The sequence below is a fragment of the Brienomyrus brachyistius genome, unplaced genomic scaffold (genome assembly GCF_023856365.1).
Source record: "Brienomyrus brachyistius isolate T26 unplaced genomic scaffold, BBRACH_0.4 scaffold27, whole genome shotgun sequence".
NCBI lineage: Eukaryota > Metazoa > Chordata > Actinopteri > Osteoglossiformes > Mormyridae > Brienomyrus > Brienomyrus brachyistius.
The window spans coordinates 2,779,718-2,795,293 of NW_026042306.1; the positions used below are offsets into that span (position 1 = coordinate 2,779,718).

The following is a 15,576-nucleotide window of genomic DNA, read 5'->3' on the forward strand; positions in this document are numbered from 1 at the left end:
TTCAACATTCAAGATATTTTACTGGCCATGGAATGCCTAGTGGTGCAACCACAAAAAAATAAATAAATGTACAGATAAATGATAGACAAACAATGTACCTGCAATAATTCCCTGTTGATGAGACAAGAACATGCTGGTTTTAACTCCGGACACCTTAAAGGTCTCACTGGGACTGAATTAAGCTCCATGTTCTTGTATGGTTGGATTACAAGAAGTGGTTTTTGATTGGACCTTCCCTACCCCCTCCACTCTACCCAGGCATCACCTGGCTCTCAATGGCCTTGCGGTTCTTCTGGTCACTGACAACCGACAGCTGCAGTTCTGCCATCTTCTTCATCTTGCCATCCATGTCAACCTTCTGCAGCAGTCCATGTGTCTGGCTGCGCAGGAGGCGCAGTGCATCTGCCTTGCCATGCTGCCGGGCCAGGAGCGATGCGCAGGCCGAGTGCACCGCCGCCACCCAGTTCTCCAGCTCCGTCTGACTTTCTGCCTGGAAGCAGAAGGTATGGGCCAGACTGTGAACACAAGCTTCCGCTCACCACCAACAGTCCTTCATCCTCCAGGGAGCAAAGCCAGTGTAAACACGTAAACCGGGAGCCGGACCCAGATCTGCAGCGTACAGACTGAGATTGAGGTTATACTGAAGGTATTAAGGTATAGGGAGATGAGGGTTTTGGAGGTTTTTTTTTGGATCAATACATAAATACACTAGAACTACAAGTGGAGGCTGCTTCTTATCTGCCTGCTGCATATTTTGAAAGTATGAAACACTCAGATTTTTCTTCATGTATAAAAACGTGGCAATTTTTAACTTTGTAACACAGCGACGCTCAAAACCAGTAATGTAAGAACGCAAAACATCAACGACAACGATGTGGCTGCAGCTCGTCCAGCTCTTTACTTTCCCTAAAGCCGCAGCTTAAATTTGCACAATACCCTCAGGAGCCGTGATGGCGACTGTTATACTGAGGCTGCTACTGGCATCACCTCAAGATCCAGAGTGAGCAGAGAGGCCTCTGCTATGAGCAACATGGCACAATCTCCTGTCACATGTTGGGAAACTTGAATGGAAAGCAGAGAAACTGAGATTTAAGTGTTAGATGGTTTCAACCATGGTTTATAAACAACAAGGATTCTTTCAGCCACAAAGGAGATGCCAGCCCAAAAAAGCAAACAAAAATCAGTAAAGAAGAACAGAACATTGTACAAAGATATTTGTGCCAATTTTGGACATAAACATAGCAGTATTTCATCACCACCTTCGTGAAGGACTCTATGACAGAAGTACAGTCTGTAAAATGATGAGGTGCTCGATGGAAAAACCAATCCAATCCAGTTCTGTCCTGGTTTTCCTGTGGTTGAGTAGCACTATGGTCCCGTCAGTACTTTTAGCATCCTGCAGACCAGGCCTTTCAGGACCATAGTGCTACTCAACCACAGGAAAACCAGGACAGAACTGTGGGACAGGAAGGAGAGACAAGAAGATGAGCTTAAATGTATAAAAGGTGAGATGACCAGTTGGAGGAAGAGATCATGACGGTGGGGGACAGGTTTGTTCTGGCTTTCTCTTAGCACCTTTAACTTTCCAATTCACCTGGAAGAGGTAAACATCTCCATAAGCGTTGCTCAGACAGAAGACGTTCTCCTTCTTGGGATGCTCAGGGACGGCCTGCACAATGCTGCCCTCGGCGAAGAGGGCGTAGTGTACGGCAGCATCTTGCCCCTCCAAGCTCTTTCCGAAGCTCTCGTAGAACAGGAGCGTGCAACCTGAGGGAGATGGAGGCAGAAACGCTGGGAAAGAATGGAAGGCCTTCTTCTACAGCCGGGCAAGCCATAAACAACACTGGCACATACACACACACATGCAGTGCCTTATATATAAGCCTGCATGTAAGGACTGGGAAAGGCTGATTCTATGGGTATCCCCACAATGGGGGGGGGGGGGGGGTTCACCTCCCACTTCCACCAAATGGTTGTTAATAAATTCAAAAGGTCATATCGTTAAGCACGGAGGAGCCTTCAGCTATAAAAGCATGGGCTCTGAGCTTTGAACATCAGAGGCACAGCCTCTGAGGGGTAACACTTCTGTGGCCATGAGATCAGCTCAGGAGAGGAGCTGGGGTATAGAACCTGCCGCAACAAGCTGTTAGGTGCAGTTTATACTTTGGTAAAGACAGCGATCAGGAGCGTCAGTGTGGCAGACTCTATTGGATGGATGATGGTGAATCATCATCATCATAATCCAATGCTGGCCCTGGTGAGGTACAAAAATCTACCATGTCAACTACAGAGTTTCAGTAGTTGAAGTTCCTATTGGCACTGCATAACCATGCCATTAGAATTTAAATGATGCAAGACCTGACATGTCAGACATACAGCCAGAAGATATGACATCATCACAGGACATCACGGTGACAAAGCTGGTTACCTGCTCTTGGGCTGCCCCAATGAGTCACATCGCTCACCTTTGAGGGTGACCCAGTATCGCCTCCACCGCCGTCGTGGCATGAGCTCCAACCTTCTGTCCTTGTGTAGGGTGATGAGCGGTTTGAAGGACAGCCAGCCGGCTCGCCGCACCAGGCCGCGTTCCTTCTCCAGCAGCAGGTCCAGCTGCTCCAAGGAGCCACCGGAGCCACTACTGGTCTCCTCGGTCTCCTCGCTGGGCTCCAGCTCATCTGCCCCATGGACTGTCTCCAGTTCCCGCATGAAAGTCTCGTAGACATTCTGCCTGAAGGTTCTGCGATCGTCATCTTCGTCGCGGCGGTGACGTGTTGGCAGAGTGCTTGCGTATGTGGAGCTGGGGGTCGCTTGGTAGGGTCCCAGGTACCAGGGCAGGGACGTGGAGCTGTCCATCTGCACATCCACACCGCTGTCCAAAGACTCTGGGTCGTTACTCTGCCGGGGGGAGGGAATCGACAATGCAATAAGAGGTCAGAGGTCAACCTTAGCTGCCAATATGCTTGTGTCAATGTCAATCCAGTCAACAGATCAGCTACAGAAAATGATTTATAGACATGTAAAAAGAATTGAAAAGCCCTGTGAGAACCCATTCACATCCCTGTTATTCATCTAGCTGCCAAGGTGAGTGTTTCACGGTCATGTTTGTGTATCCAAGGCAAGCAGAGTACACACAGAACACAGGTCATTTGGCAGAGCTGTCGATGCAGTGCTAAACGGCACTTGTTACTGGTCACTTACTGGAAGCTCAGCATAACTGCCTAGTATGGCTCCTTGACAGCTGTGTGCTTATGATTTATCTGTCCACTTGTATGTCACTTTGGACAAAAGCGTCAGCCAAACAAATGTAAATGGTTTTCATTGGGCCTACGGGGCAGGCTGCACTATGATAAAGCAGGCAACTCACACCAAAATGTGGTCAGTTCAGGTCTTTGAGGAAGCTGACTAACTGAACAGCATTATAGGAATTTGGCATAAGTAAATTGAACTTCTCTGTCTTTTTAACAATAGTGAATATTCACATGTAATGTCTTTTAAAAATGTTAACAGAAAAAATACAAATTTTGTATTACAGTCTATTACAACTACAACTAATTAGTGTAAAAGGTAACTTGAGTACCTGCTAAGCTGATGTTATCACAGCTGTATGGACTAAAATCAAGGGGGAAAAGCAAACAAAAAACAGACTACGAATGGATAAACATCAGTCATAAAGAGGCTGAAGGAATCTGTACGGTTGGGGCAGGGCTCGATATTTGCATGGGGGGGGGTGGCAGGGCTGGACATTTGAATGGCCATCAGCTTTTGGCAGGAGAAAAAAAAATGAAAGAACAGCACTGAAAGGGCAGCCGTCAGCAGAGCCGGACATGGGGGCAGGTCTCAGGCAGCAGGGAGTGAGCCAGGGCACACACGCTCCATAGGAGCGGAACGGGGGGGCTTAAGCCCCGCACGCACTGCTAGGGCCCCCAAGGAGCTTTGTGGGTCTTTGTCTGTGACGGAGACAATAACGCAGCACCTGCTCACAGCACGCTTTGGGTGCGAGGCCTGAGCAGAGGGCGTGGAGGGCATGGGCCCCTCCACATCTCCAGCTGGCCCTCGTTTGCATATCCACTGAGAGGCTGCAGGGAAGCTCCCTTTCCCTGGTCAGCTGGAGAGGCAGGATGTGACTGCTGCCCACAAGGTGGGGGATTTAGAGAAAAAACAAAGACCTGGCTTGCATGGGAATGGCCTACTGACAGTACACAAAGGATGAGAGGAGAGGAGAGGAAAGGAGAGGAAAGGAGAGGCGGAGAGGAGAGGGGGAACCCTGTCCAGGAGGAGAGGAGAGAAGGAATCATGCTCAGGAGAAAAAGAGAGGGAGAACCAAGCCCAGGAGTATAGGAGACAAGAGGAAATGAGAAAGAAGAGCAACTCTGCCCAGGAACAGGGGAAAGAAGGAATCTGCCCAGGATAAGAGGAAAAGAAAGGAGGAACTCTGCCCAAGAGGAGAGGAGATGGGGAACTATGTCCAAGAGGGGAAGAGGAGAAGAGAGGTGAAGCCCTGCCCAGGAATAGAGGAGAGGAAAGGAGGAACCCTGGCCAGGAGGAGAGGGGGAATCCTACCCAGGAGGAAAGGAAAGCGGGAACCCTGCCCGAGAGCAGAAGGGGAACCATGGCCAGGAGGAGAGGGGGAACCATGGCCAGGAGGAGAGGGGGAACCATGGCCAGGAGGAGAGGAGAAGGGGAACCTACAGATGGTGTGCTGTTGCCATTGCAAGAATGTAAGAAAAAATAACGTGGTACAGCCTTTGTATGGTATATATCACCATTTTATATTTTGGTGCTGGATTCAAATGCAGGCAGGCTGTGTCTCAAAGGCACTGGGCCAAACACTGAGACACACACAATGAGCCACACTCACAGCAAATATCCAGTTCTAAGCAGTTCTTTGCCAGCCAGCCCTGAAGCACCTAAGTAAATTTACAGAAGTCCTGAGCATCCATGTACATAGCATTTTGTCTGTTGATTCAGAGCACAGGCCCCTGCTGTCAGGGTGCATCAGGTTTCAGGGAGAGACTACTGCTGGGCGGTATACTGGTTCATACCAAAAACCGTTTTTTATTATTATGATATGAATTTTTCTTATTCTGCAATACCGGTTTAAATAGCCTACACAACGCTCGGAAAGTGGCGCAGATGGAAACTGTTTAAGGGGGAACCTTTTTCACTGCTGCACCACTAAAAATGTCACCAAAGATCAGAAATGGAAGATATAGCTGACGCTGGAGTTGAAAATAATGAGACACTGGGGTTGTCAAAACAACGATTCTCATATACTAATCAATATAAAAAATTAGTATCTCATTTTCACCATTATTAATACCAAAAGTGTGGTTTTCGCCTCATTCGGCACACTTCACACAGCACTACCACAGCGCACACGCACATGCACGCGTACACACTCGCGCAACCCCTCCCGTCCTCTCAACAGCCGCTGAATGCACGCATTCGTGCTGGTTAACACACACATACATGGCATATGCTGCTGTTGAAGGCACTTCGCAAGCTGCTTTTGTAAAAAATGAAATAAAATAAATAAATAAATAAATAAATAAATAATAAATAAATCACAAAAGCGGCATTTGGAAGTATTTTGCAGATGAGCATGGAAAGGGTAAGGATGTCGATAAGCCTCTATGCGTACAGTGCTACAAAGTTGTGGCAATGAAGTCAAGTAGCACGTCAAACTTGGCGAAGCATCTTGAAGATTGAAATCCCGGTCTTTATGAGAAATTTCGCAAGGTCAGTAAAGCTCTCGTTCCAGCAACACCAAACTACAGTATTAAACATATCAAAAATGATAACTTGGCCAGCGCAAACCTTAACATTAGCTGTTTATCTATAAACAGGTAGCCAACAAACACGTTAGCTGTATGTTATCATTAAGGTAGCGGATAGGCTAATAATAAAATATAGTTAATGTGGGACCAATGCAAAAATGTAAGACAAAAATGTGTCCTGTAAAATCCTGTAAAACGTGGTAAATGCCCTGTCATACTTAAAAAAAATTAAAAAATACCGTCGTATACCGTGAAACTGATATAACTCTGAAAAATACCGTGATATAAATTTCTGGTCATACCGCCAAGCTCTAGGAGAGACTGAGCTGGGGAGAGGGGAATGGTAGGAGATGCTCCATTACAAATGCAGAATCAGGAAGTGGAGTTCAATAAAAGCCCGACTGGTGCATACATCCCCTGCAATATGTTACACATGTGAGGCCCTGAGCGTGAGGTGGGCGGTACCTGCAGCCTCCTGCGCTTGCGGCTCAGGCTTCCTGTCCAGTCGCCGAGGCGTCGCATGCGGCCCTTCAGCATGCTCTTTCTGCTGCTGCTGTCAGTGTCGGGTACAGCTTTGCGGCAGGGTAACGTGTGCGAACTGAAGTCCCCAGGCTCGGGGCACGACTTCTCGGCGCCTCCTCCTGACACCAAGGAGCAGGATGTGACCCTGGGGTTGCTGTAGAGGTTGGCGAAGGTTGTGGGCGTCAAACTGTGGAACCCCCTCAGGTCGACCTGCGAGGCCAAAGGGTCCCCAGAAGGGGCAGGAGGGCTGGCATCTATCATGGTTCTGCCTCCGCCGCTGCTTTCCTCCATAGGGCCCGATGAGCTTGCACTGTCCCGGGTGTCCTCGATGTGTCCCGATGAGCAAGACCTGTCCGCATCACTGAGCTCGCCTATGGGTCCCCAGGGCGAGTCGTACCAGGAGCCCTCTGAGCTCAGCGAGCTGCCCTTGCTGGTCCGGAGGGGGGGCGCGTTTGCCTCCGCGTGGTCTGACGCCCCTGCCAACCGCAATAGGTGCACCGGCCCAACTGGTCTATCCAGACCAGCATCACGCTCTGCGTACAGCACTCCAGTGGCGTCCCCCCCTAGGTCCCATGGCGACGCAGTTCCACTCGAGGCATGGTAGCGGTCACAGCGGTCAGTGGTCAGCTCGCCAAAACAGCTGTATTGGTTGTGCACAAAGGAAGTCCGCAATCTGCTGCCTTGGCCAACCTCACGGCCCTTCCACCAGCTTTGTGGCGGCAGCACCTTCCTTTTAGTGGGCCGGAATCTCAGCGAGCAGGGCTTTGGTCGCCGGGGTAACGAGAAGCCGGTCCCCGCGGCGCTGGGAACCGCTGGCTGGCTGTCGCTGTTCCCCATGCTGATCTGCAAGATGGACAAACGTGACAGGTATGTTAGCGTTGGGCGCTTAGCTATTATAAAGAAGGAATCCCCCGGGAGGGAACGTGTCTCCTGGCTGCATAAGTAGGAAACAAGCAGAGTGACAGCCCCAGGGGACGGAGCCCACATGGACCACAACTGAGGAGTCAGGTGTGACATTCCAGATTCACAGGCTGATGGCAGATGCATAAGCTGCATCCTTGACGTCTGTGATTGATTAATTCTCCTGTGAAAAGCACCTCTCTGTAATGGCTTTTGATGGTGTTCTGCACACACTCACACTAGAACCTTTTATAGATATGGAAGCTACTCAATGTGTGATGCAATCTAAGAGATATCCTATGTAATTGACCATGCTGGTAAAACCTCGGATCAGCAGCAGGGGGTGCCATGTGGCCAGGGCGGCAGGTCAAACGGGGCCGGCTTCCTTACCTGCCCGAGGTTTGGTGTTCAGCAGAAAGAACGAGGCTTACACAGTACTGGGGTCTGCTGCCTCATCTGTGGGGGAGGCACAGAGAACGTGAGCCAGTTACACAATGTCTCCCACATACCCCCCCCCCCACCCCCAAAAGAAGCCCCAGTCCCCCAGGTTTCCTACTGGGCTGCTGTGCTCTGCTCCTCTAGGAGCCATCAGCAACCGTCGCAGAAACGTGTCAAGTCCAGCGATTTCCCAAAAGCCTCCACACCCTCAGGCCTGACTGACAGACAAGAACCGGTCCAACTTGACCCCACGCCAATGGAGCCAAGCCTCTGCACGAGGTGCAAGCAGGCGCCTAACCAGGAAGCGGCAGGGGAAGCACACTGATATTATCAGCACTGGCGGGTTTTACCGGCTTGTCTTATTTGGAGGATGATTTATAAGATGGAATATAACCTCATTTTTGCAAGAAGTTCGATACAGATAAGAGATAAATTAGAGATACCTGCCATGTAAACTTGCTGGAATCACCTCAACTAAGGCATTTCAACACACACATAATTCACAGAGGAAGGAAATAAAACCTCAGCATAATTGCTGGGCAGGTTGATGCCACCTGTGCACACCACAGACACCAGCCCCAGGACAAGCCTGCAATTTTCTGATGCATATGGGGGTAGGGGACTGCTTGCTCTGCAAATTGAGGGGGTGCCCCCCTGATCTGTCAATTTTAGCATAGAGCTTTGATAAACTAGAGCTTAAATTCTCCGCCAGCAGAAGGATGTGTGGACTTTGCCGGGCTGTGAGCTACACAGCGAGCACTGGAATGCCGAGAGCCTGTATAACAGGGCGTTCAGGGATCCCGACCATGACACCTGGCCAGTGACACCCCCCAGGACCCCATGCTTGCTGTGGCCGCCCACCATCTCAAACAAAAAGCCCCGCCCCCATTTATCTTTCCAGCACGCCATCTGCTGCCCCCCTACCCCCAGCATTCTTCAGCTCCTGCTGCACAAAGACACCCATCATGACCTCTGACCTGCATCATAGGCTTAGATACCAGAATGTACCAGGGCTGGAAGAGGGCCATACTTCTGGTGTAAACATACAGGCGCCCCCATCGCGGATGGTTTCTCGGTTCCCATAGGACAGTCACAGCCAATGGTGTCTGAGGAATCGGTGGTTTGACATGGGTGTCACCAAATCAAATCTCCTGGCCCTCATAATGGAAGGGTGGAAGCACTGTGCTCTTTTAAAAAAATTATAAATTAAATTAAATTTAAAAAAATAGATTTTTATCTATAATGAAGAAAATAACTGAAAGAAAGGCACAAAATGTAGTTTGGCAGCAATGTGTATCCATGAGAAAAAAACGGCGATCCTCTCCTCACAAGCTGTCAGACGATAACAGCGCCTTTAATGAATGAAGTTCCTTATCCTTATCATCCCAAAGCCGGCTCCAGTACCTCTGTACAGCAGTTCGGTTTCTCCCTGACTTTTGGCTACTGTAAACCAAGGCAGCCCTCATCACCGCTCCCATTCCTACGCAGATTCCCCTTTCTGCTTCCTCGTCACCTTCCTGCACCTCGCATGGATAGCACCTTTGCAAGCATTTCGATGCCTACTATGCAGCTGCATGGAGTCCACAGAACCGTCTTACAAAATGATGCTCTGCTCTTCCCTGTCTCCGAATTTTAAAACATGGAACCGGCCAAATGTGACGGAATGAAGCAGACCCGCGTGAAACACTGCATCACGCTTATCAAAACGACACCGCAGCCCCCAGAGGAAAGCACAGGATTATAAGCTCGGTAAATAAAGCTGCCGTCTCAAAAATCCACGTCGAGCAGTGATGCTGTCTGGCAGGCGAACGATGCCGGCAACTGAACCACTGTGTTGAGACCCGACCCACGGGAGACAAAGAGAGGGAGCGAGGCGGTGCTAAGCAAAGTCGTGCATGTGGCCGGGAGGTGCCACACAGAAAAGGCGGGCGCAGGACTGGTCAGACATGCGGCTCCATAACAAAGCCGAACAAAGGACGGCATCAGCGCATCATGCAGCAGGCAGGGATGGCCACCTGGGGGGTCTTACCTCCAAGCCGCAGCGACCGGTTTCAGCACACGCTCTGGCGAGTCCCGGCGCCGCTCGGTAACTGGCAGGTGAAGAGAGGCAGCGAGGCACCTTGCGCCGGCAGCCTCGCTTGAGGGTGGGTGGGAGCGAGGGGGGGGGGGGGGGGGGGTGCACACCACGTGCAGGAAGAGAGCAGGAGAGTGAGAGTGAGAGCCAGGCACCACCCCCCACACTCACGAGACATGGAGCTGGACTGGTGTGGAGGTGCCGAAGCGATTGGGGCGTCACACCGTGGGGAATACACAGTGACCCCCACGTGCCGCCATTACCACAATTACCACTACAGAGGCCCCGGGGGAGGGGTCAGCTGTATATCTGTATCATCATGTGTGTGTGTGTGATTGCAAAAGGAGAGAGAGCGCAAGACAGATGAAACTCATGGAAAATGGAGAGCAGGGGGGAGGGAGAGAAAGAGAGAGAGCGAATGTGTGCAAGAACTCCAGTGAAAGAGGGAGAAAATCGCAGATCCAGCCACAGGGAAACCACTGCTTACTTGTTAAACCCCACAGGAGCACCAGGGGGCACAGAATGGCTTTATTCTCTGGCAATAAAGGCCCTCGCAGGAAGGACGTGATGCTCTGCACCATCAGAAACAGTGTCTCAATTACAGTAAATATTGAGGGCTGGTTATTGTAAGCTGATCCCTAACAAGGCTTCCACAGGGGGCGAAAAAGGGCCATAAAGGTAGGGAAAGGAGAAACGGGAAGGCCCTGGCACAGACATACATCATTCATATTAAGGGGGGGGGGTCCTAGCCCACAAAGAACAAATGTGCTCAGGCCCCCCTTTAAGACAGTAAGAGCCCCAATTAACAGTCTCAGCCGGAACTCCAGGGAGGAAGTTTAAAAACCAGGCAGACATCCAAGCCGAGCAATTCCCAGGAGCATCTGAATCCTGGCGTATGGTGGAGTGCCGACCTCTCACTTTCCAAAAGTATCCATCAAGGCTATCCTGAGCACAGGAGTCAGAACGATCCTGCCCCACCTCTTTCCCAGTGCCGATCAGGCTGAGAAGTGCCTGGAAGTGAGCAGCGTGCTATCAGTGGGTGGTTATGGGTATGAATAGGTCAGAAGGCCAAGCAGCATTCCCATCATTCCCCGGGATGGCAGCTGCCCTCTTCACAGCTCGTGGACGGAGCGATGGGGATCAGGGGCCAGTTGCACAAAACACCTTAAGATTTTCCTTAAAGTCTGAGTTAAGGTCTCCTTAATATAAAGTTGGTTGCACAAAACACCCTTAAGACTTCTCCTTGTGGTTTCCCTAAAATTTTAAGTATTTAAGTTTTTCTCCTTATCTTGGTCTTATACTTAAGGAATCCCTTAATGGTTTCACAAAAGACCTTAGCAACCAAACTAAGAGAAAAAAAATTAAAGGTACCTCTAACCGTACCTTAACTGCAACATGGCCGAGTTTATGATAATAAATAACAAAAATGAATGCATCCCAAAAAGGAGTGTTCCTCGACCAGGAGAACCCCTTAGATATGCGTAATGATGAACAATTGATTTTGCGTTATAAATTTGACTGGCAGTCAATTTATAAATTTGTCCGACCATGTGCAGTTGGATCACCCCACAATCTGAAGCTGTGCTCTCCCAGCTGTGTTGCCATTAATGAATGCTCTGTGGTTTTGTGCTACGGGCTCCTTCCAGGCTGTAATAAGTGATGTATTTCATGTCCCCAAGCCAACGGTGTGCCGCTTCATTCATGTCTGCTACCATCGCTGCCTCATTTGAAAGAGGTATTGGAGGTGGACCTCCACCTTGAAAATTACATTTTGTATAGAATAAATTCTGGTAATCAATTATTTATTTTCTAGCACATTAGGTTACAGTCTAAACGCGAGTGTCATAGAACGTTAAGCCTGTTTCACGTTCAGCCTAGTTCGCTAACTAACCATAGCCTATAACGTTACCCACCATTACAGTCTACTTTTTATCCATACCTTAAATACGTTAATGTGTAATAATAACTTGTTGAAAGAAGATGAGCAACTTATGTACAGAGATCTATTTCAGTGTCAGCAACATAGACTAACGTTAACAGTTCCCTCAAGTTAGTCATTTAACCTATCTGAAGTTGTAAGTTAACGTCAACTGGTAAGAGTTATCTTACCAGTTTTGTCGCATTCTCTCCTGTAATTAGTGATCTCTTTTATTGGCCAGAACAGATAAGTTGCAATCTTTTGGTTCTCTTGGATGGACCTTTTCACCAGACTTCTTGAATTAATTTTCATTGCAATTTCCTCCCACATTCGTTGTTTTCCGTTTGCTGTTATTTGCGGATCAAATTTACTTTTTAGTAATAAAAAAATTCTTTTATTGTATTCCTCCAAAAGTAAAATCTTTTCCTTCTCTGACCAATTTGGGTTCCTTGTCTTCTTTTCTCCCATTTTTTTTTACTTTGTGAGTAACTTTGTGAGGCGATAACGGGTATCACAAGCAGGCATGAGTGCAAGCATATGAACGGTGTCCGTGGAAACAGGAAAATTTTACTGCTGTAAAGCGTCTTTCAATGTTGTAAATCCCTTAATGTTTTTCCTTAACTAAGGAAAGCTTTTAAGGGGTTCTGTGCAACACTCTTAAATAAATCCCTTAGGTAAGGAGAAATTAAACCTTAAGAGTCATAGTTAAGGGGAAAATTTAAGGTGTTTTGTGCAACCGGCCCCAGAGATTTTGGAGATCAGAGCCACAGCGACACACAGGCCAACCGCACAGCCAGTTAGGCTTTGCCTGGCCAGCAACTGTGTCGGCATTCTGCCAGCTCTCTGTGGACCTGCACCAGCCCCCCGGAGGACAAACACAACCCGTAATTACAGTGCCCCCCAATAACCACAAATGCAGGTTTGAGGCTCCCAGGAGACCAACCTGAAGGAGCTGCTGTTCACTGGACCCACCAGCAGGCTGCCATCACACAAACAGCCAGCCTGCAAAAAGGCAATGGTGGGAACCAATAGAGAGATTCATGCTGCTAAGTGGAAACAGAGAAGGCCAAACAGGAAAAGGGGAATTCGGTTTCTGCCAGCAGTAAAATGCATAGGGATTTTTTCCCCCTAATTTGCTTGCCACATTTTTGTTTTTATTGATAGACTTATGGTTTTACCTTTTAAGGTGAGGATGTGTATAAAAATACACTGAAGGCAGAGCAACAAAGGAGTGGAACCAAAATAAAGCTGAAACTGGGACTGGAGGATACATTTTAGGTCGCGCATGACGTTCCTGAGCCCTCACTCCAAAAACCAACAAACAGCTGACTTGTAAAAATGGGGTGCGTTTGTGTTTCCATTATAGTGGGATACAACTGGACAAGAATAACACCTAGAGGGCGTTTCTCAGGAGAAAGGTTTTATGTGTGATGTTCTCTGTACGGAACATCCTGGTTTTCCACTCCGCATTGTGAGTGACAGATTAAGTCCAGGTTTTTGGGGAATTTCTCTCTGCGGTCACTCAAATTTACCTCATCTCACATCCCTGCTGGCTGCTGGGGGAAGAGCATGCAAGTTAAAACACTCACAGGAAAGAAGGTGGAGTGAGTTTCTGGGTGCAAATCTGATTTATGGTCCAATACAGTAAAGATGAAATTGCCTGTATAATAAGACCAACGGTATGATCCATTCTACCCGTTTTCAGAAAAAATGACACCAGGGCTTGTATCTGAAGATCCCAATGACACCCATCAGTACACAAGCAGCCAGTAAGCAGCAAGTCATGACTGGATCACCTTGAGCCCAAAGCCAGGTCCTGCCGTGGCACAGCCTGAATCCTGGCTGCCCGGTCTCTCTGCTTCCCACCCCACTGGAGTCTGGGAAGGGAGGCCATTTCCCCCTGGGATCTCACCCAGAGACCACACCTGCTCTGCCAGGAAGCTGACTGACAAGCTCCGTGATCATATCCTGGTTATTTACATTTCCCTGGATCAGTGTGTCTGCTAAGGGGGGCGTGTAGATTTCATACTGACTGGGGGATGCACGGAGCAGTGAAACAGCCTTCATGACCAGCTATAGTGTTGATCAGCTCTGAGCACTCACATTGTTCACCAACATAGCACCAACCCAGAAAGGCACCCCCAGCCCAAGCTGGTACCAGCAAATAGACACCGGGTCTCCCGTCCCCATGGTGGGAGGGTCGGTCATCAGGAGAATGAGAAGCCCCAAAGCACGGTCCACACTCTCAAATTGAATAATATGGCCACGCCTCCCCCCCCCCCCGGCACTCTAGGGCAATCAGTCATGTCCACCGTGATCCTAATGGCTAATCAGATTGGGTTTTGAGCCTGGTTATTGCCATATGGTACCATTCCAGTCAGCCAAATAGGATGGGGGGAATCTCACAGTGGCCGAGGAGTCTAAGTAAACTGAAAGGGAATAGAGATAGTTTCATTTAAGTGTAGAGAGGCCCGCCTGAGCCAAGTAGAGGAGACCAGAAGCCAAAGGATCTGGGCATGGAGGCAAGCAACAGAGAATTGTTCCTCCTGTCCCGCTGGTGGGTGGGGGGGTGGGGGTGTTGGCCCTTGGGCCCTGAAGGCATCCATCATGATCCTGTTAATCACTCATGCTAGTTAGGGGGACTTGCCAGCAAGGTTCACACCCCAGGGGAGACCTCCTCAAATTGGGCACTTTGCCTCAAGGAACTCTGCACAACAAATAAACCTGCAGGGGAGACTAGGGGTGTATCAGTACGCAACATTCAGAATGCAGTACCATCCACGGTTTTGGGGTTCAGTGCAATTTCAGTATAGCCAGGAAAACATTTTTTTTTTCTGAGACTATGAAAACTGCCAGCCAAGAACTAGGAACTAGGAGATACATATGTAAAATGAACTAAATCCCATCTAAATACCATAATCTCTACTCCCGAGTATAGGTATATTACAGTATCAGTATAGTATAGTACAGTATCATATATAGTATAGTATCAGTAGCGATAAGCTCAAACATGCAGAGGCCATTTCTACCTTGTTTCAGTCGTATACCCCCTCAGACGTCTCAGACGAGTTAGCACGTTGGATGCGTTTCACGCCTTATGTCAGTTTGTATAGTCTTACCACTTACTCTCTCCCCAAAGCTTGTGCAATTTATTGGTCAAACTACTGATTAGTGTTGGGCTGTATACCGGTTCATACCGAAAACCGTTTTTTATCATTGTTATGATATGAATTTTTCTTATTCTGCAATACTGGTTTAAATAGCCTACACAACGCTCGGAAAGTGGCGCAGATGGAAACTGTTCAAGGGGGAACCTTTTTCACTGCTGCATCACAAAAAATGCACTGCGAAAAATCAAACAGAAGATACAGGTGACACTGGAGTTGAAAATAATGAGACACTGAGGTTGTCAAATCAATTCTCAGATACTAATTGATATTAAAAATTAGATACTCATTTTCACCATTATTGATACCAACAGTGCAGTTTTGCACTACATTTGCCACACTTCACACTGCAGCACTACAACGCATGCACACACTCGCACAGCCCCTCTCATCCTCTCAATAGCCGCTGGACGCATTTGTGCTGGTTAACACACACATACCGAGTTGGCCGAACATAGCATATGCTGTTGTTGAAGGCACTTCTCAAGCTACTTTAGTAAAAAATAAAACAATCACAAAAGTGCCGTTTGGAAGTATTTTGCAGATGAGCATAGAAAGGCTAAGGATGTCGATAAACCTCTATGCAAATAGTGCTACAAAGTTGTGGCGATGAAGTGAAGTAGCACGTCAAACTTGGTGAAGCATCTTAAAGATTGAAATCCCGGTCTTTATGAGAAATTTCGCAAGGTCAGTAAAGCTCGCATTCCAGCAACACTGAACTATTAAACATTTATCAAAGATTTTAACCTGGCCTCATTAAGGTAGCGGATAGGCGCAATG

The 15,576-nt window shown here is 48.4% G+C and overlaps 1 protein-coding gene across 6 annotated transcripts in view; it reads right to left on the reverse strand.

The window, feature by feature from the left end:
- LOC125721014 (rho guanine nucleotide exchange factor TIAM2-like) overlaps positions 1–15,576 on the reverse strand; it is a 55,229-nt gene that overhangs the window by 25,994 nt on the left and 13,659 nt on the right. For 5 of the 6 annotated variants that reach the window (XM_048996921.1, XM_048996920.1, XM_048996924.1 and 2 more), the window contains exons 2-6: positions 7,590–7,655; positions 6,243–7,142; positions 2,466–2,895; positions 1,595–1,767; positions 266–490 (exon numbers count right to left, since the gene is read on the reverse strand). In XM_048996921.1, coding sequence (XP_048852878.1) covers positions 266–490; positions 1,595–1,767; positions 2,466–2,895; positions 6,243–7,136 — 1,722 coding nt within the window. In that variant the 5' untranslated portion in view covers positions 7,137–7,142; positions 7,590–7,655. Of the gene's footprint in view, positions 1–265; positions 491–1,594; positions 1,768–2,465; positions 2,896–6,242; positions 7,143–7,589; positions 7,656–9,666; positions 9,727–15,576 lie in introns of those variants that run through there. The other variant, XM_048996922.1, reaches the window with a different exon arrangement.